Consider the following 21,904-nt stretch of genomic DNA (forward strand, 5'->3'; position numbering starts at 1 on the left):
GTTATATGTCCTGCCGTAAATCTCTGCACTGAGATGTTATGCCTGCAAACATTTTTTTACAACACTTCCTCATTGTAAGATTAGTTTATTAACTTCATTGCTTTGAGGTGGGTACTTTAAATAATAGTATCTATCAGAAATGATAATTAAGTTGACCCTTATCTGCTCTTGCAGTATGTATCTCTTGTGAGTACTTTTATCACCTTTTGAAGATATAATATAGTTTCTTACTTGGCAAGTGGATGAAAGTGGAATGGATAGAAACCAAAACGAGCAGCATGCATAGAACTCACATGCAGTCTAAAGCAAGCACTGTTAGCAAATTGCCTGCTGGTTTTAAAGAAAAAGGCAGCTTCATTCAATTAATGTTTTCATAAATCATTCTGTTCATTCAAGTTTTGATCGAAATTGTGCTCACTGTGAAATACGTATTCGGCATATTGTAACAGAAAAATACTCCAATTTACTAAACTATTTTCTTCTAATAACTGCTAACTAAACATGATCAGTCGCCTCCTGTATCCCTTCAGATTAACTGTACGGATTTAAGTGGGGACACTTCTTGCAGTGGGAAATGCTGAAAATGTCACTTTTTTCTATTTATGTTAGCAGTGACTTGCCCATAATTAGCAGGGCCTCCTTAAGGCCTATAGGTAGCTGAGGTCCTGGCTAGAGCTCAGTATGACGCTGCAGGCTCAGTGTCAGAGCGAGCAACTCCCGATTTCTGCAGCAAATCCCACATTAGTGCCCCGGTCTTTGGAGAGATTGATCCATTTCAGGAACTTTCCCAAAGAGAGAAAGGTGAGGAGGGTGACGAGAGGGAGCCTTTCCATTAACGGAATAGGCGATTGAACGTTAAACGTGTGCTGCTGTGCCTATCCTGTGGAAGCACAAAACTGTGGCTCCCAGACAGGCAGATGCAGGGCCCTTTCAGCATTTCACAAGGGAAGAAAGGTTCATCTTTTCAAAACAAGGCAGTTTTTTTTTTATAGATGAGCTTAGGTAACACCTCCGTGGAGTGTCCTTTTAAAGCCAGGCGGGCACTTTATCCTACACTTGTACCGCACGTGCGTTTGTGCTGGGACAGGCCAACAGGTCATGGAGACCTCGACAGGCTCGCGATTCTTACTAGCAGAGAGCGCCTCCCACTTCTCTCACTGGGCTTGAAGTCCATTCCTTAGTCTGCTCTCTTTCCGCCCCTTTATCTCCTTAGACACCAGCCCTCCAAGTCTCTCAGCTTGGGCCCCAGAGCGGATAGGGCCCGTGGTGCAGAGCCTGGCCCGACGGGGCAGAGCATCAGGACGTGAGGAAGGTTGGGTAGCAGCCCTCCGCCATCCAGCTCCATCGTTTCAGTAAACCTCAGAGGATCAGCTGGAGGAAGAGACACATGGGCCTCGCCAGACTCCTTGAGCTCCTAATTACAAAGAGTCACATAAAGTAGAATATGAGGAATTTCTGAAGTAGGATGAATGAAGAATTTAAAATCCCAAATAGAATGATGGCTGTTCCCCTGACAAGGACTCTTACCGTTGCTTAAATGGTTGTTCAGTCTTTGGTCCTGAATTTGGTGGTTTTAAGGGAGACTTTTTTTTTTTTTTTGACAGTAGAAATTTTCTTTTATGAAGCTTTGCATATGAAATCGAGCCAAAAATTGAAATAATAAAAAGATAAAATAAGTATTGCAGTAGATAATGGGGAAAAGGTCACTGTATTGGGTTGCACTGTGGTTCCTCCAAAGGTATGTCCAAGTCCTAACCCCTAGTACCATGTGGTCTTCGGAGGTGTAATTAAGTGAAGGATCTTAAGACTGACTGGGTGATCCATATATCCAGTGATAAGTCCTTATAAGAAGAGGGGAAAAACACAGGCAAGGGGGTGGGGGGCGGAAGGCTTATGAGAAAGTTAATGGAGACTTTTAACTGGGGTCATGGGATTGTGCAGTTCAGTAATCAATTTGAAACATTGAATGACCAGCGATTTTTCAGAGCTTTGGGGGCATATTAGCCACTTAACTATATAAAAACGATGTGTCCTTTTTAAATGTCTTTCAGTATTTGGAATTTGCCTTTAGGCATACATGTTTTTTGGTGGCACACTTTTCTATCTTCTGCATCCATTTCTCCTTCCTCTGTCTTTTTTTTTTTTTTAATTTTTTTTTTTAATGTTTTATTTTTTTCTAGGAGAGAGAGAGACAGCGTGAGCAGGGGGAGGGTCAGAGAGAGAGGGAGTCACAGACTGAAACAGGCTCCAGGCTCCGAGCTGGCAGTCAGCACAGAGCCCGACGTGGGGCTCGAACCCACGAACCGCGAGATCGTGACCTAAGCGAAAGTCGAACGCTTAACCAACTAAGCCACCCAGGCGCCCCTCTCCTTCCTCTGTCTTAAAATTGAGACCATAGGGAAAGAAGGTCCGGGAGGCTCTCTGAGTGTTATTCTTCTTCCTGGCTCGAGAAAAGAGACGTTTACCTTCTTAGTTTTCTCAGGCTTTTGAGAATTGAGGAGGAATAGCCCAGCCCCAAGGTCAGGCAAGAGTTGAGGCTTGCAATTCCCTTGAGCCGTGCTTGGATGCCGGTGGAATTGTCCGATCTTCTCTGATCCCCACGTCTGTACCTCTCATTGCTTTTACCGCCTCAGTGTCTGAGTCCATGTTTTTTTGGCCGAGGTTATCAGAGCCTTCCAGAAGAAAATGTTAATGGCCTACTGAGGTTATGCACCAGATTCTCTTCAGAAACCCAGAAGGAGGCACATATTGCGAGAGTAGTTTAATTGTGACCCCTCCCGAAACACATGGGTAGAAAGAGGTATTTAAATTAGAATCACTTTGTTATGCCGCACGTCACAATGGGTTTCAGGCTATCCTGCCCTTGAAGTTAATAACAAGGTTCTGTGAGGCATGTCGTCCTGATGCACAGATCAGATAATGTGGGGATTTGCTGATGCAAAACCATAGGCATCTCTTCATGAATAGAGGTGCCACTGGGCCCGTTGGCTTACCTTTTCTTTGGACAAAAAAACAAGATGTCGCCTTCGCACACTGGGACAGATTCCCAATCTAAGAAAACTGTTCTACTAAAGGAGGAAGAATCCCAGCTTCTTCATTGGCGCAAATGTGAACATACTTCAGAGTTTTGCGTTGAGTCACAAACGACAACTAATCGTCCTGTTGGTATTTTCCAGTGTCACACCAGGATTGATGATAAACTCCCATCTCTTGATGTAAAGTTTCTCAAATAAGTATATCCTTGTTTTTCTTGTTTAAGCAGATCTTACTAGGAAGGCATTTTCAAAAACCAAACCTTCCTTCCTTCTCTTCTTCAGTTTCTTCCTAAGACGACATACTTCAGTTTCTTCTTAGTGTAAGGTGGTCTGGGCAATACTCGGGGTCGCACTTTGTACGATGGAAAATCAATAGAGATACTATTTTGTAAACAGACGTCAGCAACCTTTGTTTTAATGATTATAGTGAATTTTGGTTTTTCTATTTTAATTCTGTTTTGGAATTTAGCATCGAAATAAAATGAAAAGAGGCTACAGTAATAACAATCACTATTTTGGAATATTTAGGAACCTGTTTTATTCACTGGAACAATGAGGAAAAATCTGGATCCCTTTAATGAGCATACAGATGAGGAGCTGTGGAGTGCCTTAGCAGAGGTAATTTATAAAAAGCTATTCTTTTAAACTTATTACCATCAGTATATATGTATATCTAGAACATTGCAGGTAATTAATGGGAACTTAACCGGTCTAACTGACTTTGTTAATCACCCAGGAGAACATTGATGACGTGAGTACACTTAAAATACATGTATTGATGATGATGAAAATCAAAAATAAAATATCTCATGTTTTCATTGTAACTTTCTTCCTAGAATGCAAAGCCACTAGATACATGATCTTACTTGTCTTCAGCAAAGCACAGGAAGTGCTGGAAGTTATATTTATGGGTTCAAGTTTGGTGACCAGGTAGCCTGCAACATGCATCTCACCTCTCTGTTCTTAGGGAGGGTCCACTAAATGGAGACGTAGTTTTCATTATTAACTGAAAGATAAATGACCTCATCCTAATAAAATGCTGTGACGTTTTATAACAAAGTGTTTACAAAGGTAAATAATACAACTAGACTGTGTAATAATTATTTTTGACAAACGTCATTTTAATGGTACTGAGTAAATGTAGGTAACAGGACCCTGGAACTTTTGCTAAGTTTTTATACTGACATATTCATTTCTAGAGGATTTTCTATCACTTGTGCAGTGTTTCCATTTGGACCACCTCTTTGAAATTCCTTGCTCTTGCATGGAAGGGCATGGAAGGCTTTTAGCTGTTAAGATGCTGTTGGTTTGTATATTTTAACACGAATCGTTCAGTGTATTTGCCCTCATTCTACAAATTGATTCCAAGCTCCTGGATGTCAGAAACCATATCAGACTTACAAACCTTCAAGAGACTTCTAATCCGTCATAGGACCTAATTCAGTCTTTTGCTTTTAAAAAGTCAGCTCTTAAGGGGCACCTGGATGGCTCCAGCATCCCATCCAACTGGACGTCAGTTCAGCGTCCAGCTCTTGACTTCGGCTCAGGTCATGATCTCACAGCCATGCGCTGGCATTGCAGAGTCTGCTTAGGATTCTCTCTCCCTGTCTCTGTTCCTTTCCTGCTCTCTCCCTCTCTCTCAAAAATAAACAAACCTTTAAAAAGTCCACACTTAATAAATAGGTACTAAATATTTGATCTCTGAGGAGCATGTGGCTTATTTATCTTTAAAAAAAAAAGTGCACAGATCCCAGTGACTGATCGCTCACATTGTTGTTTCCCTCCGTGCGCTTGTCATTTAGGGTCACCCTTCCAGGGAACAGTCTGAAATCTTCCAGTTTGCAGGTGAGCTTTGACTGTGAGCAAGCAGAGTTGGAGGCCCGACAATTTCCTGCCAGTAACTCTGGTTTCCTAAGGCCTGTCGGCGCTGAGTCTTTACACACCCACCTTGCTTTCCAGTAACCGAAAGGATTTTATTTGCCTAAATTGGGCCGAATACTTCACCTTCTCCTTCCTGCTTAAAAGCACTTAATCTCTCATTTCACTTAAGTTTGTGAGTCTTTTCTCCAGTGAAATTCTAGAAGAGAAGAGGTATGCAGAACAACAGTTAGCCATCAAATCTAAGGAAAATTAGGACAATCCACCGCTCTTGAACTCCTCTGATAAGTTTAGTGGTGTAATTGTGACACACCTTAATAAAACAGGAATTACTGGTAAATTATTTTTCTCTTTGTTTCAGAGCTTGAGTTCTCGCCTCACAGATTCTCAGATAGTAAAATGACTCTAGAAACACATTGTTCCCGAACCATGAAGAAATGTTAATTAGGAGACAAACCCTATAAAAACTTAGAACTTTGATCATCACTTGTATTTCATCTTATTTCTCCTGCCAAAATTGAAATAAAATTTAGTAGCCTGTTAGAATTCTAAAAGTGACATGAGGGAGGTGGTAATAGTAAGATCTACCTTTATTTACAACTACACGTGGAACTTCCTGTAAGTGGAAGTAAACATGACTGTTTAACAAAGGGAAGTGAGTGGTTTCTGTGTCTTCGTGTCTTGCTTCCGGAATTGACGTCATTGCTTCCATGCTCCATTGCTTCCATGCTGGCCTCTCAGAGCCAGAAGTCATCCCAGAGTTGTGTTTCTCTAGGAATTACTTCTTCTTGACAAGTGTATGTTTTTCAACAAAAGGTTTGGTAGATTTTCTTAAAGCTTGGATGTATCATTGTATTTTACAGTGTGATTCCAGCCGTTTTAAGCATATATAGCTTCTGGAACACGTACCCGATGAAGGCAGCAAAACATAAACCTTGCTTATTTTGGGGGGTAATGATAAGTGATTTTCTTTCCTCTTTAGCTTTTCGGAATTCTCCAGATTTTCTCTAGTGCACTCTATTGCCTTTATCATCTGGATCGTACTTCTGGCAGATGAAATGCTAGAGACCTTTTCACAGTAGTTGTCAGGGTTTCATGATCCTTCTCAGGGAGGTTGGGGTCATTCTCCTGTAGGTCAGGGACCTTAGACTCTCCAGGCCTTTACACGATGGAGTAAGAATCATCCCTAAAATTGTACTCACGATGTAGTGTACGTGCATTTACCTGGAGGGATGCCACACAGAGGATTTGGCGTACAAGTGTAGTGCCATTCAGATTCTTCTGGATTTATCCTATTCAGTCTCCCCACCATCTCCTTGGCTCGGTGCGTCCCCTTATGTCTGAACCTGAGGACCATAACCAGTCCTTCTCTTTAATAGCAGCTCCCTCAAAGGTGGACTGGACACCCTTGTCAGCTGGTCTGCAAGGGATCCCAAACTAGAAACTGGAACCCAAACTGAATTAAAAGGAAAAGATTTTTTTTTAAAGTCTTAGCTGTGTTTCCTCCTCTCTGGTGAGCTGGGGGTTCAGAAGGGAGGCATCATTGGCCATCTTGTCCAGGCTCTTTTTTCATCTATTGAAAAATAGCTATAAACCAAAGAAAGTTCATTAGAAATTAGTAGCAATTAGTGCACCTGCAAGCACCAGCAGTTCTTAAATACAAGTAACAACTGGAAATGAAGTAGTTTATTAGTCAGAGGCAAAAGATCATACCAGGTAAAACTCAGAAGCTCAGTGGTATGTTACTTCTTTAAAAAAAAAAACAAAAAACTTTAATCCTGGGATATGCAATTAAGAGCATGGTACATTGGGGCACCTGGGTGGCTCAGTTGGTTAAGCACCCAATGCTTGATTTCGGCTCACGTCATGATCTCACGGTTCATGGGTTTGAGCCTCATGTCAAGTTCCTCACTGACAGTGAGGAGCCTGCTTCGGATTCTGTCTCCCTCTCTCTCTGCCTCTCCTTTGCTTGCTCTCTCTCTCTCTCTCTCTCTCACTCAAATGAATAAACATTAACAATAATTAAAACAAGAGTATGGTACATCATGTCAGAACTGTGGAGAAATCGTCCAGTTATGTTCAACACTGATGGCATCTCTATTAGAATACGGGTACCTCCCATCATACAGGAAACCAAGGCCAAGAACTCTGAGCACCACCAGTCTATACGTGGGGATGTAATTCGGCTCGTGCTTTCCTGACACGTTGCATTTGCAGTTTCCCCTGGGCCCTGCATTTTGGTAAATGGGCTCTCCCTTCATTCAGTCTTGGCTTAGTTCTAACAAAAGCCCTTGCCCACCTGTTGAGGGCATTTCAATGTCTCTTCTCTTTCCGGCCTGCATCAGCCTTTCTTCTTTAAAAAATAAGAAAGTTCCACAAAATGTGGAGCTCATTGGACATCGATGTTAACCTTCTGTGAAGGTGCTGGCACCTGGTAGATTCAGTCCACATCGTATGGGATGATGGAAATGGGTATCTTATAAATTCAGTTTATTATTTTCAATTTTGCTTCAGTTAATTATTTTCCTAAGCTTAAAAATAATCTGAAGTACTCTATACTGAGATCATTTTGAATAGCAGTATTTGACCTGTTTTTTTTAAACGATAATTTTTAAATTAAATGCTATGTACATCTTAAGAGATTTTTTTAGTATTTATTTTTGAGAGAGAGAGAGAAACAGCATGAGTAAGGGAGAGGCAGAGAGAGAGGGAGACCCAGAATCCGAAGCAGGCTCTAAGCTCTGAGCTGTCAGCACAGAGCCCGACACAGGGCTTTAACTCACAGACAGTGAGATCATGACCTGAGCCAAAGTCAGATGCTTAACTGACAGAGCCACCCAGGCACCCCATACATTTTAAAGTACAACGTTATGATATCTTGAAGCTACATAGTTGTAAAAATTACATTTCTTTTACGGTGACATTTAATAAGAATGGTATTGCATAGATTATCTATATGGATTTATTTTCCAGTTTTTAAGGGAACAGTTGTTACAAAATGAGATACACTTGTGTATCTCATTCACATATCCAATAAATACCCATCAAGAGAGCTTTTTAGAAAGGCATTGTGGTAGATTCTAGGACCCTTGCAGCCATTAAAATTGAAACAGTACTCTCTTGGAGCTTAAAATCTTGTGGAGAAGGTGGAACATAAAGCCAGTGCATATGTAATCAAGCTTCTGTACTGATACAGTCAATGAGGAAAAATAACACAGAACATGAATGGAGGCAAACTGACCACATTATGGGTAGATGATATCTGTTGATTTCTTACTTTGTATCAAATACTGTTGGAAACTCTACACCTACTGACTCGTTTTATATTCCAACGTTAGGAGGTAGACACCTTTAGAATTATTTACTTACAAGTCAGGAAGTTAAGATCGAGAAAGTTCAGGAACTTGCCCAATGGCAGAGACAGACAGTACTCGTGCCCAGGCAGTCTGGCTTCAAGGTCCCAATTTTTTATTTAAAAATTTTCAGGGGCACCTGGGTGGCTCAGTCGGTTAAGCATCCGACTCTCCATTTGGGCTCAGGTCATGACCTCACAGCTCATGAGATCAAGCCCTGTGTCACTGACGTGCAGAGCCTGCTTGGGATTCTCTTTCTCAAAAATAAACAAACTCCCCCACTCGTTGCACACTCTCTCAAGAATAAATAACCTTTAAAATAAAATATAAAATTCTGAGTCACAAGGAAGTAGAAGTAATAGTAGCATGAACACACATGTACCCTTCACCTAGATTCACTGGTTAATATATTGCCGCATTTCCTTCCTCTCTGCTGTAGTCTCTATGGTGCTGAACTTCTGGAAAACAAGTTGCCAAAACTTTCAGTATAAGTTGCAATTCATCCTTAGATATATACCTTATAAGATTAAGGACATCTTCCTACATAATCATTATCTCACTCAAACAGAGTGGTAATATTTTACTATCGGATAGGTTTTCAGATTCCCCAGTTTTAACTCCACTTCCTGTGTTCTGCCTCTCTCTTTTTTTTCTCGGTTCTAATACTTATAACTTGAATGTGTGAAAGCACAACAGAGGGCCTTCATGTTTGTATTATTCTTATTATCAACCCTGATTAATAAATGAAGAAATGAGTGTTTCAGAAAAGAGTGCTTTCTGGAAAACATGTTTATTCTTCATCAGGCAGATATGGGCAACCCAAGGGAGGATCAAGAACCAGATTAGTGGTGAACTGTCATCTGAGTCAGGAGCAAGCATGAGGTTCTTTCTTCAGCCAGGCTTTCCACATATTACTAAAGTCAGCTCAGAAGGAAGAGCTGATAAAAAGCCTTGATCAGTTCCTTCACCTGGGGTGTAGATCGATGAATGGGTGCCATAAAAAGAATCACCCATGAGCCCCCCTTACTAGTAGTGGAAGAGGTTGACTAAGTGGACGTCTTCCACTTCATAATTTTCAGTGCAAGGACTGGCCCCTATCATCTACATCTTCCACTTTAGATTGTATATATATATATACATATATATATACACACCTTTCATGCTAATGCTGAGTACCATATTGAGTCCTAACTAAGATTGCCCATTTCTGGGGATTGGACTTCAATCAAAAGCCCAATAATTCCATTCACAGAAGTACTTCAGCATTTAGGATGTTGTTAAACATGTGTTTCGTCATTTGACGTTGCAGTCCTGTGTCCCTGCTTATTGGCCATCACTCTTTCATCCATTGGTCTCTTAATTTGAAGCGCATTTACTCTCCGTTCTTTAACTCCCCAGGGGAGACTGAGTTTGGTTTTGTTCTATAAAATTTCCCTAAACAAGTATTCACTGAGCTGAGCTGTACCGCTCTGTGTGGTATCAGATTATCTTTGGTGTTTAAAATTAAAAGTTTGTTTCTTTAAACTTACAATGTTTATGAAGATAGATTAATATAAGCACTATCTAAACTCAAAGTCCGGGGGAAATAAGATGTTGTGCCCTGTTTTTCAGGAGTTTTCATTCACTGCAAAACATTTATTAGATTGAAGTAAATGAATTTGACTGGTCTCACAGTATGAATTAAATCTGGGAAAGAACCATCCTCAGATAGGTTCCAGGTTTGCTAATATATGAGATGTGCTCTGCCATTGTTTGAATTTTTTTTTTAACTTTATTTATTTATTTATTTATTTATTTTAAATATTTTTATTTATTTCTAGGAGAGAGAGACAGCATGAGCAGGGGAGGGTCAGAGAGAGAGAGGGAGACACAGACTCTGAAATAAGCTCCAGGCTCTGAGCTGGCAGTCAGCACAGAGCCCGACGCGGGGCTCAAACCCACGAACCGCGAGATCATGACGTAAGCGAAAGTCAGACGCTTAACCGACTAAGCCACCCAGGCGCCCCGAATTTTTTTTTAACTTTAAAACCTTCCAAAATGATAAAAGTGCTGACAAGATTATACCTTTAGAGAACCTTCCTTCCTGCAATAATTAAAAAAAAATTTTTTTTTCTTCCCTTCTAACTCCTATAGAACTAATTCCTATACAAAATGTATTTTTGGGAAACTTGACTCAACCATAACAATCCTTCTAACTTTCTTAAGTGTTTAGACTACATTGAGGGAAATAGCTTCATTTTTTGAGGGATTTCCTTAATTAATCCCAAGGGAGAGGTTCTTTGTGGACATCATGTGGCAGGGATGGGGGACCCTGAGGTGATTTCACCAACTTTACTGAGGTATAATTTACATACCAGAAAATTCCCCCATTCTAAGTGTGATTCAGTGACTTTGGTAGATTTGTAGTTAATCATCGTAGCAATCCAGTTGTAGAACATTTCCGTCACCACCCCAGAATTCCCTCGTCTGCTTACAGTTAACCCCCCGCCCCCGGCAACCACCGTTTTTGCTTTTTGTCTCTATAAATTCCTACTGTTACCTTTTATCTAAAAGTTATGAAGAAACATTTTTAATTATTCCATATTTTATCTTGAGAATAGCATTATTTAACATAGTATATATTTCTCAATGCATGAACAGACGATACCTGCTGATGGCAACAGAGAAGAGTCTTGACTCCCATTAAGTTTGTGTTCCTGGGGCATCAGGGTGGCTCAGTTGGTTGGGTGTCCAACTCTTGGTTTCAGCTCAGGTCATGATCTCACAGTTTGTGAGTTTGAGCCCCGCCTCGGGCTCTGTGCTGACAGCAGGGAGCCTGCTTGGGATTCTGGCTCTCTCCCCTTCTCTCTGTCCCTACCCTACTTGTGTGCTCGCTCTCTCGCTCAAAATAAATAAACTTAACAATTTTTTTTACAAAAAAAAAAGAGCAAAAAAAAAAAAAAAGCATGTGCTCCTAAGTCAGAGAATCGTTCTGGCCTGAGTCAATGCGACCATCTTTCTCAGTAGACAGTAATTAGAAGTAACTCAGCCATTCGCGTGACTGGACACGTAAGACACATAAGAAGAACGAGAACTTCAGAGCCCTTGTGTCTAGCGGGCTTGTCTGCATCAGTACTACTTTGTTTAGGAAGATGTCTTTCTTTCTGCGTCCACAGGTACAGCTTAAAGAATGCATTGAAGATCTTCCTGGCAAATTGGACACCCAATTAGCAGAATCAGGATCAAACTTCAGTGTCGGACAGAGGCAGTTGGTGTGCCTCGCGAGAGCCATCCTCAGGAAAAACCGAATATTGATCATTGACGAAGCGACAGCAAATGTGGATCTGAGGTAGGGAACTGAGGCCCATGAACCTTGGAATCCAAATTTTAAATGTGGTAAATGGGAAACATTGAATGACGCTGAGAAATGTCTCTAGGGACTCACTCTGTCCAAAGAGATCTTTGGTAATGTTACTTTTTAGAAAACAGGAAGAAACCAAAAGAAGTTATAAGGTGATAATGATATTATTAGGCATCCTAAGAAGCTAGATCCGTCAAATCAACTCCTGATAGTTTCAAGCAATTGGAGGAAAGCATATTAAACAATGTTATATGCAAAACGGAATATTTCCGAATAGATTTTTTTAATATTCCGTTTTTCAAGAATGATATCATGTTTTTGATTTTTAAAAGCATTATTAAAATGTCATATGATTGTTTTAAGGCGTATGTCTGTTTCTCCTGTCTTTACTAAACTAAATCCAATTTTTTTGCTTCCAGAACTGATGAGTTAATACAAAAAAAAATCCGTGAGAAATTTGCCCAGTGCACTGTGCTGACCATTGCACATAGGTTGAACACCATTATTGATAGTGACAAGATAATGGTAAGACCCTCACCTATGGCTTTCCAGTTTTTTTCCATTTATGTTCAGGATTTCAACTTAACCTTCCTTATACAACCTGATAGAAACCTCTAATAAGTTCATTTTCTGTTAATTTTTCCTCTCATTCCTTATAGTGACGCAGGTACTTAACTATACCTTCAGAATGTGCTATTACATAATATAATTATTTCATATTTTCATATTAAAAGTTTATTTGAATTGTCCTTTTCCTATGAGATGGCAACCATGAAAATCTTTCAAATCCAAGATCTGGCCTCTTCCTTCAAAGGGGTAAAATAGTCCATCTCACTGTGTCATAGTTGTTTCAGTATTTTGGATTCTCTTAATCAAAAAATTACCCTTTCATTTAGGGTGCCAGAAGGTTATAGAGTAAATTGCAGAATTTCTTGGCTGCTGGGGTGTTCACAAGATATGCTGACAGAGGGGAGTCTATGAGGGGGAGAAGCCCCAGTCAGAAACACAAAGTATTTCAACAGAAAGGATTTAATGTAGGAGATTTAACATAGGAATTGGAAGGCTGGAAAACACAAAGGGAAACACTGGGGTAATAATTTTAGGAAGCAGGTACTGAGCTCCAAGACAGATTTCCAAACCTAAGAACTCAGAGATAGTCCCTAAAGACTCATGCTTAGATCTCTAAGGAGAGCCACTGCCCAGCCTCTGGTCACATTGATGAGGGACTATGATGAGGTCGGTTCTCTATGTGTGTTCTAATGGAAGACAGGGGCTGGTGCCAGGTCCCAGGCCCCAGGCGATGTTGCAGGAGCTGCAAAGGCCATGGTGGCCATTTGCTCTGTGTTCCACCTTCAGTCCCCCCACCCCCACCTCTAGTTGGTGGAACCCAACAGAGCACCAGTTGGCCAAAGTATCTTTGGAATGTGGTTTGCAGAAAGCCAGCCCCAGCATGTGAGGTGAGACTGTAGGAAGAACGATGGATCTGGGGCTGAGAGACTAGATGACCAGGCAGCAGATCTCTTACCAGCACAGCCAGGGACTGCACACAAGGCAGGCTTCAAGCTTTGGTCTCTGGAAATCTGTCTAGTATCTTCCAGGTTTGAGTGGCATTTCTTTCTTAGTAATTCAGTCTTTCCTTCCTTTTTTCTCCCTCCCTTTTCTCTCACCCCATCCTCCTCTCTTTTTCCTTTTCCCTCTGTTCCTTGCCCAATTTCTATTATCTTAGGATGTGGCTTTATATGGTGATAAGGAAGCCATCCCTCACAGGAAAACCCTTTGGCTACAAATAAGCCCAAGGAATGCAAGTATTATTTTCAGGCTCACTCCTAATCTGGCAAAAGGCTGATTTTCATCTGCCTTGTGGATGCTGACCGTTGTTACCAGACACCACGGTATCCAGTGATGCTCTGACTACTGATGAGGAAGTAAATAAAGAAGGGCTACACAGTGCGTGAGAGGCAACAGATAGGGTTAACCATGTTTTCGATGGTCTGCCCTAAGCAGGTTAATAATCAGTAATACTAAGCTTCCTTATATCCAGTGAAAACAGAGCTGTCCCTTTTGACTCTTTGGGCAGTTTCTGGAATATTCCCTCCCACCCTGCTTCACATGCATTGTCAGACGGGATCATGAGTGGGGGCAGTGGGAAGATCCCAGACTCTCCACAGTGAAGCAGTGCCTTCAACCTCGGTGCTCCCCAGGCCCGGACATGGCCAGGAATGGGCTCTGACGAGGCTGACGGTAGGAGCTGGGTATCCCTGCCAGAGGGATGCTGGAGGCGTCAGGCAGCATGGCTCGTGTGGACTAGGCAACACTGTAGGAAGCAAGCCAGTCCAGCAGACTTTTGTGAGCTACCGTGTGACATTCCATGATGGCAGGACAGTGACGCTTAGATTCCAGAAATGTTGTGTGGCATCGAGTAGCCTCAGTCCTTCATTTTGCGTTCTTGAATGGTAACTGGAAAAATAACCTTTCCTTTCTGTTTACTACCTGTCACTTTGTTCTCGTCTCTCAGCTTTGTATTTCACAGTGTCCCCAGAAGCATCCTCCTTCCGCAGTAAGTGAATGATGCTGGAAGCTTCCCTGTTTGGAGCGCTTTGCTAGGCGTTGGGTGTGGCGGCGGAAAGCTGGCTTGATCTCTAGCTCCGGGGGAGGGGGGCACCTTCAAATCAAACCATTGCTCCTAAATGTAGATTTATGTCAAGGTTTTGGTATTACAACATTTTGGTGGTAGTAGCTTCTTTTTATCATCTCATTCTTAGAAATACTGTCACCTTGGAGTGTGGTATCGTTTAGGGAAACAGCAGAGGACAGGATTTGGCAGACTTGTCAGCTGGTCATTCCTAAATCTTTTTTTTTTTTTTTTTTTTTGGTCATTCCTAAACCTTACCCATCAGCATTTGACCCACAGATGTGAGCTTGTGTATCCCCTTACCCAGTCCTTTTCATTGCCGTTAATGAAGTATGACTGTGTGTTCAATGCTTCACTTATGACTATCTCGATAAATTTCAGGAAGCTCAGATTTTTCTCTCTTGGCCAGGGTCTCTGTCCAAATTCTTAATGTGGTTTTGCAAAGCAGTTTCCAGTCCCTCCCGCGTCCTTTCTAACCTGGCCCCACTGTGCTCTCTCCTTAAAGAGAGAGTTAAAATCGTGTATTAAAACTGTCAGTTGTCTTTTGGTTCGACTGGATGTTGGTGGCTTAGACTAAGGTGCCAGCAGTGGAAATGGTGAGATGGTTGGATTCAGGGCAGATAAACGACAGTGTGATGGGCTGAACCTGGGGTGTGAGGGAAGGGGCCAGAGATCTGGAGGAGGTGGGGAGACTGAGGGAGAAGTCAGGTGCAGACAGGAAGTGCAGGGTTCCCTTTAGATTCTGTGACCTGTGCTGGGAAGGACGTTATTTTCTGTGGTGGCCTCTGCATGTTCCCACGGGGCTGCAGCTCTGGTGATGGGGGACCTTCAGTCCAGGGCCCCCTGGCCGAGAGCTCATCGGGGACATCATGGGCAGGTGAACTTGGCCACCTGCTTACATCTCGGTTCAGAGCTGGATTTGGTTTGATGACTCCTCTGACGGAATGGCGAGATCAGACCTCGGGATCCAAGCTTCGTCATCAGGGAATTGTCCTTTGTGCTCCGTCTACTCCAGGGGGAGACCTTCTGTTTTATTCTAGAGCATCTGATTACCAGTTGGCTTTTAGTCTAGCAAAACACCAGAAATAATGTTCCTTCTTGAACTGTTGATTTTTGGAGCAATCTTTTTTTTTTCCTTGCTGGCTTTAGAAATACCCATTTCCTGGGGCGCCTGGGTGGCTTAGTCGGTTGAGTGTCCGACTTTCGCTTAGGTCATGATCTCGCGGTTCGTGGGTTCGGGCCCCGCGTCGGGCTCTGTGCTGACTGCCAGCTCAGAGCCTGGAGCCTGTTTCAGTCTGTGACTCCCTCTCTCTCTGGCCCTCCCCTGCTCGCGCTGTCTCTCTCTCTCTCTCTCTCCTAGCAATAAATTAAAAAGAAAAAAAGAAATACCCATTTCCTTTCCAAAAAACAAGTGATCGTCTGTTCTGTTACTCTGAAAGCTTTAGGGACGTAAAGAAGAGTCAGTCAGCGGCAAGGCCTACCGCTCCAGAGGGTGGTGGCCGGTGCCCGTGGGGAGGGGCTGGGGAAGTGACGGATGCTAATAAAGGGCATAACCACAGCCTCGTCGTCGTAAAGTCGTGTAATTGCACGCACGCACGGTGTCATAATTACATTTTGTTGCACTGGTGAATACTTCTGCAGAAAGACGTATGGATATGGTTTTGTTTACTGTAAGTAAATCAAACAAAAGGCTTGTTGGGAAACAACTGTGACCTAATTAATAGCTTTGTTTATGTGTCGGCTCTCCAAAGGGATTTACCCAGTTTTGGTTCATTAAGCACCATTAATGTGTTAGGCTTAGAATTCTATTTTACAAAGATGTTCTCTCAATTTTAACTTTATTAAACATGATGTAGTCATAATGACAGCTAATTTAATCTTCCTCGTGTGCTCCGTTGCCACAAAACAGTGGAGCAAGACAGACAAATTAGAAATCCTCTCTCTCCTAAGACTCACCACTATCTTGGCGCTAAAGCCAGCTGTTTTCCTGTAGTCTCAGGATTAGCCGGTTACCTGTGACCTGCCGTCGCTTCAGCTAGTGGCACAGCCATTTTCTCTTGTCTCCATGTCCCCTTGGCCCTCCCAGCACCCCCGATTGTCCCCGGCGACGGCCGCGCAGGAAACACAGGCACACATGCAGCCGCTCTAACGTCACCACCGCCTGCTCTCAGCCTGGTCACTCTCAGGACTTTGGGGTCCAGGGAAGGAGAGCGGGGGGACCGAGAGACCCAGTCTCCACCTCTTCCGCTTACGGGCCATCTTACACTTCCCTAATCTTTACCTTTCTTCCTAAACTCAAGCTCCTTTTCAGGAGAGTTTTTCCCAGAGAAATCGAACCCAGCCACTGCTGTAACATACTCCCCGGGAAAAGCACAAAAACGCCTCACAGCTACCTGGAGTTTTATTCAAATTCGGTTTTTCACCGTCATGGAACTTTGACTAAGCCTCCATCTCAGAACATCTCAGAAGAGGAATGCTCCTTAAAAAATACACCAGGAGATTTCTACTCCTGTTTTCAGAGGGGAAGATAACTAACATGAAGGTTGAAAACAGTCTGGGAGAAGAGATACTTCAAGAGAAGGAGGTGTGTGGAATTTGGGGGGACAGTAGCAGGAATTTGGGGGAACAGCAATGGCGGAAACGGTGGCCTGGCCTTCATCTTCCCCAGGTGACAGCGATTGACCATTTCAAGACCTACGAAAAGATTTCAAGGACCACTTCTCTGTGATCTTATTACAGAGAAAATCACAGGCATCCACCTTACCGGTGACAGACCCAGCCCAACTTCCAAGCTTTGAGGACTGTCCCTTGTGCCCCTGTGTCACCGGCCACCTAAAGCAGATGTCTGGAACTCAGCTCTTCCCACTTGGCTTGCTGTTAATTGGGCGTCCCTCCCTGGCTTGTTGCCACATTGAAAACATCTGGGCCTCTCCTTCTTGTGGTCAGGTTCCTCTTTCACCCCGCCCTGCACACCCCTCCACAGCCGCCTCTCCCTGCGGCCACCCCACCGTCACCGATACACAGCATCCTGCTGTTTAAAATGGATTAGATTCTTTTGCAACGGGTCCATTTAATTTTTACATCTAGGACAGCTCCCTGCCGTATCTGCAGATACACAGGCCTGATAAGCACATCTTCATGGAGTTTGTGTAACTGACTGACGCATTCAATATAATGGATTTTTCCTTAACCAGCTAGAGAGCGGGACTGATTGGAGGCCTGCGTTCCTGGAGAGAGCCCGGCCCCCAGAGCTTGCTCTCCCACCGGTTTGAATGTGTGGTTCTCGTTTGTAGTTTAACTTGGGTCATGGGGGCACCGTGGGAGATCACAGGAGACTTTTCCTACGGATACGGAGAGTGTTAAAGATAAAAACTCAAAATGATACCTGTTTTTCTGTACATAAGGAGAATTTGGAGGGGCGCCTGGGTGGCTCAGTCGGTGAAGCGTCCGACTCTGGATTTCGGCTTAGGTCATGATCTCAGGGTTCGCGAGGTCTCCTGAGATGGAGCCCCACGTCAGGCTCCGTGCTCACAGTGTGGAGCCGGCTTGGGATTCCCTGTCTCCCTCTCTCCCTGCCCCCCCCACGTGAGCACGTGGGTAGTCTCGCTCTCTCAAAATAAATTAACACTAATAAAAATTGGAGTTGCTTTATGTGCAGTCATAAAAGACCTGGAATCTTTGCTGAAACCAGTCAGTGTAAAGGCGAAGTGTGTTCGGTTCTGTTCCGGAACTCTCCGTCTGCACCCCAGCGGCTCTGTAGCGCCTGGCCTGAGTCATGGCGGCTCCTCACCCTTGTTTCCGCCAGTGCCCCCTCCTCTCTGAACTGCCCCTTCGCTCCCCTCTTTTCTGATGTACGACATATGTGAGTTTCAAGCCTCCGTCCTCCAGCCTGGTCGGCCAGTCCCTCATGTGCCGCTCCCTCCTGCCCACCCGCCAGCCTGATGTATGCGGCCCTCTGTCATCCCCGGATCCCACCCCCCGAGGGGATTCCCAGAGCGCTGTCTAGACTCACTCCCCACCTGATCCCACCCTGTGGTCCCGTCAGACTACACGGTTGGGCAGCCACCCTGTCATGCCTCGAATTTAGTTTCCTTTGTACGTAACTTTGAGCCAGTAGGGTTGCACATCTACTACTCATCTCGGGCAGAGCCACGGCCCGGAGGTGCCACAGAGGACAAGGGAAACTGTACTCCTGCCCGTGAGGAGTCGACAGGCTCACCTCCAGGCCCCCTGTGCTCTTTCTTTTTCTTGCATTATGGTCACTTGCAGTCTTTCTTCTCTCTCTCTCTCAGTATAGGCTCCCAGAAGTCAGGGGCCGTGACTTAAATCTCTTGTGCCTCTTCCCCAGCAGCCACCGGAATGACGCGAATGCCGTTGAGTATGCAATGTTTGCTGAACAAATTCGGGAATTAATGAAAGTTTACCTATTTTCCTCAAATGTGTTTTTGCCACGTATTGCTTGCTCTTTATTAATCCTGAAAGATTAATAAAATTGGCTTTCTTTTTCTGTGAGTATCTACCAGGCACACAGTAAATAATTTGAGCCCTGAGTATAATAAAAATGCAGTGGAGAATGTTTACTTTTGGAGGCATATTTTCTTAAGTTATACAAAGTTAATGTAAGATATTATCCATATGGAAAGGTATCTTAGAAAATTGAAGTTAGAGGCGCCTGGGTGGCTCAGTTGGTTAAGCATCTGATTTCGGTCAGGTCGTAATCTCAGAGCTCGTGAGTTCCCACCCCGCATTGGGCTCTGTGCGGATAGCTCAGAGCCTGGAGCCTGCTTCGAATTCTGTGTCTCTCTCTCTCTATATCCATCCCTTCCATATTCACGCTCTGTGTGTGTGTCTCTCTCTTTCTCTTAAATAAATAAACACTAAAAAAAAAAAAAAAGGAAAATTGAAGTTAAAATTCTCATCTCCCTTATTTTGTATCTGCTAATAATAAATAATCTAAATGCCTTTCTCTGGGAACTCACACGGAAAGAATAGGGGTTCAGACCTGGGTTTGAATCCCGCTTCCACCATCTACTGATTCCGTAGCCTCAACCAGGTTGCCTAACATGTCTGCACCTCAAGCTTCATCTCCAGCTGTGAGTTTCTGGGCAGAATGTGTCTCGCTCATCTTTGAGTTTCCTGTACCTAAAACAGTGCTTTGATATTAGGTGTCACTATTTCCTGAATGGATAGAGGGGAGAATGGAGGGTAAGAAGGAAGAAATGATAAATAGGTGGGTAGATGGACGATGGATGGAAGGAAGGACATTACATTATGTACCCTGTCTCCCTTGAGAATTAGCAGCAATGTCTACAAAGCATGTAATAGAATGAGTGTTCAGTCCACAGCTTTTTTTCCTTTCCAAATTCAAAAGACCACTATTTTAATTATGAGGTGATTTTTAAAAATATTATCTTAAGGTAGTCAGTCTTTGTTCCATTGCATTTATATTTAATACTCCTGGTATTAGACCTCAAAGTATTTTGACCAGAATAATCTTTTGGTCATTTATATTGTTAACCCTATGGCTTTTTGAGAGCATTGATTTTTTTTTTTTTTTTCCTGGCTCTGCCTTTTCATATACTGGTCAATTCTGAGAACTCATCCAGTGACATTTGCGTGTTTTTAGACAATATGAAAGAAAATGGGAAAATGTGCTATTCGTTCAGATTTGAATAAAGGAGGAAGGTAGCAAGGACAAAATATCAGTAAATACTTTCATTCTATTGAAAATGACATGAGGTCTTTATAGTTGGAGAACTCCTTTTCCACCAGCTCTGGTGATTTTTAGAAGTTGTTGCTTTTGCAGAATAGCAAGTTCTTCATTGTATGAAGTAATTTGATTCACTTATTTACTTAGTCTTCAGCATGAGAGAAACCTGTATTTTACAATTGCTTTTTTTCTTCTTCAGCATCAGGAGGAGTGGCTATGCTCCGTAATGCTATGCTTAAGTAAAATTACACATTTGGGGCATCTAAATTGGATGCCAAATTATAGGACATTTTAATTATTATGTGGATGTGACAGATTCAATTATTCTTGGACTCTTTTGAGAAAGCTGCCCTTAGCAGTGATTCATGGTAGTAAACAAAAGATTAACAGGAAAATGCCCGTTATGAGACTTAATAAATGTTTCCGATTAAATACCACGGGACAGAATTAACTGCAATACCTAGATGTGGACAAAGAGCTTGTGTCCGGCTTAAGAGTTCCAGAATATTCCCTGAAGATACATCTACTCTAAATACAGCCTAAATGAAGACCTAAGTACCACTTAACATCAGAACTGGTTTCCTAGGTACATCATCTGGGCCAATTGTTTCAGACTCTTTTCTTCCCTCCCAAACCATTAACCAGAGCTACTAATAAGTAGAAATGCAGAGTTAAGAGCCCCTTCCTCTCCCTTTCAATTTCCAATTAGTGGACATATTAATGAGCAATAAAATGGCTTGAAAAGCAGGCAGCTGAAGAAAGAGAGGGAAGGAAGCAGGAAAGATAATTGTGAAAACAGATACTCAGATCCTCCACAATTGAGATTGGGCCGCCCCCGTGCGCTGTGCGGACCACGATCACTGGAATTTGGAGCTCAATTTCTTAATTACTTCTTTAGTCTTATCCAGAGAGAAAATTGGATTTCTAGAGATTTCTTCTGTGCAGAGCAATTATGCTAAAGCTGCTTAGGGAGCAGCTCTTTTAGCCAGCCTTTCACTCCCAGAATAATCAGCTCCAACCAAAGCCAGCCTCGGGACGCACCTCAATCTCGCCAACAGGGATATTTTGTCCCCTCTCACCAGCTGACATATTCCAGGACCCTCCAGAAATTCCAGAAGCATTTACTCCTTTTCCAAGTATTGCTCAGATTCTGTCAGACTGGCTTGGCAGTTAATTTGCTCTCAGGTCACTGCCATCTGGTCTGTATGACATCACCCTACGTTTCAGAAAAATCGAGTTTGATTTTCTTAAAGCAAGAAATTTCCCAACTCTGAATGTATGTATAAATAGCCCTCCAAGCTGAGAGTCTGAGAGCTAAAAGCACTAATAACAACCCAAAATGCCTTTGGCAGAATATAAAACGCCACAGGACTGCTGAGTGCCCATAATCATAGTCTAAAACTTTCATTTTCTCCCTTTCCTATAACATTATAATAATAAAAGGTCGGGCTAGGCCTTTGTCTGCCTAGTAAAACAGGGTAATCAAGCCATTTAAACACCAGGCAGGCCTACCACCCAAATGGCTTCTCGCTATTCTCCTTCTCCGGCCCCTTTCCGAAATATTGTCTGGGTTATAATATGTTACTGCAAAACATTGTGTGCTAATGGGTTTCTTTCTGCTGATTAACAGGTTTTGGATTCAGGAAGACTCAAAGAATATGATGAACCGTATGTTTTGCTGCAGAACGAAGAGAGCCTGTTTTACAAGATGGTGCAGCAGCTGGGCAAGGCCGAGGCCGCTGCCCTCATCGAGACGGCGCAACAGGTAAGCGGGCCGCGAGGGGCGGTAATTACAGCCCCGCTCAGCCCTTCACGCCTCGCGATCTGGCACGAGGGGTGCTCTAACAAGCACCCTGTGCCCTTTCCAATTATAAGCCTTCGGAGACGGCGCTTCATGACTGGGTCTTAACCACACGTCCCAGGTTGAAGTCAGGTCTGCAGGGAAACAGCAGAATT

General features: G+C 43.1%; 1 protein-coding gene across 1 annotated transcript in view; it reads left to right on the plus strand.

Annotated features, from left to right (window-relative positions):
• Positions 1-21,904, plus strand: part of LOC144244759 (ATP-binding cassette sub-family C member 4-like) — a 156,432-nt gene that overhangs the window by 121,701 nt on the left and 12,827 nt on the right. Inside the window, exons 18-21 of the mRNA XM_077780094.1 lie at positions 3,564-3,653; positions 11,422-11,594; positions 12,026-12,131; positions 21,579-21,713. Coding sequence (XP_077636220.1) covers positions 3,564-3,653; positions 11,422-11,594; positions 12,026-12,131; positions 21,579-21,713 — 504 coding nt within the window. The remainder of the gene's footprint in view (positions 1-3,563; positions 3,654-11,421; positions 11,595-12,025; positions 12,132-21,578; positions 21,714-21,904) is intronic.

The sequence above is a fragment of the Crocuta crocuta genome, unplaced genomic scaffold (genome assembly GCF_008692635.1).
Source record: "Crocuta crocuta isolate KB4526 unplaced genomic scaffold, BGI_CrCroc_1.0 scaffold188, whole genome shotgun sequence".
NCBI classification, from domain to species: domain Eukaryota; kingdom Metazoa; phylum Chordata; class Mammalia; order Carnivora; family Hyaenidae; genus Crocuta; species Crocuta crocuta.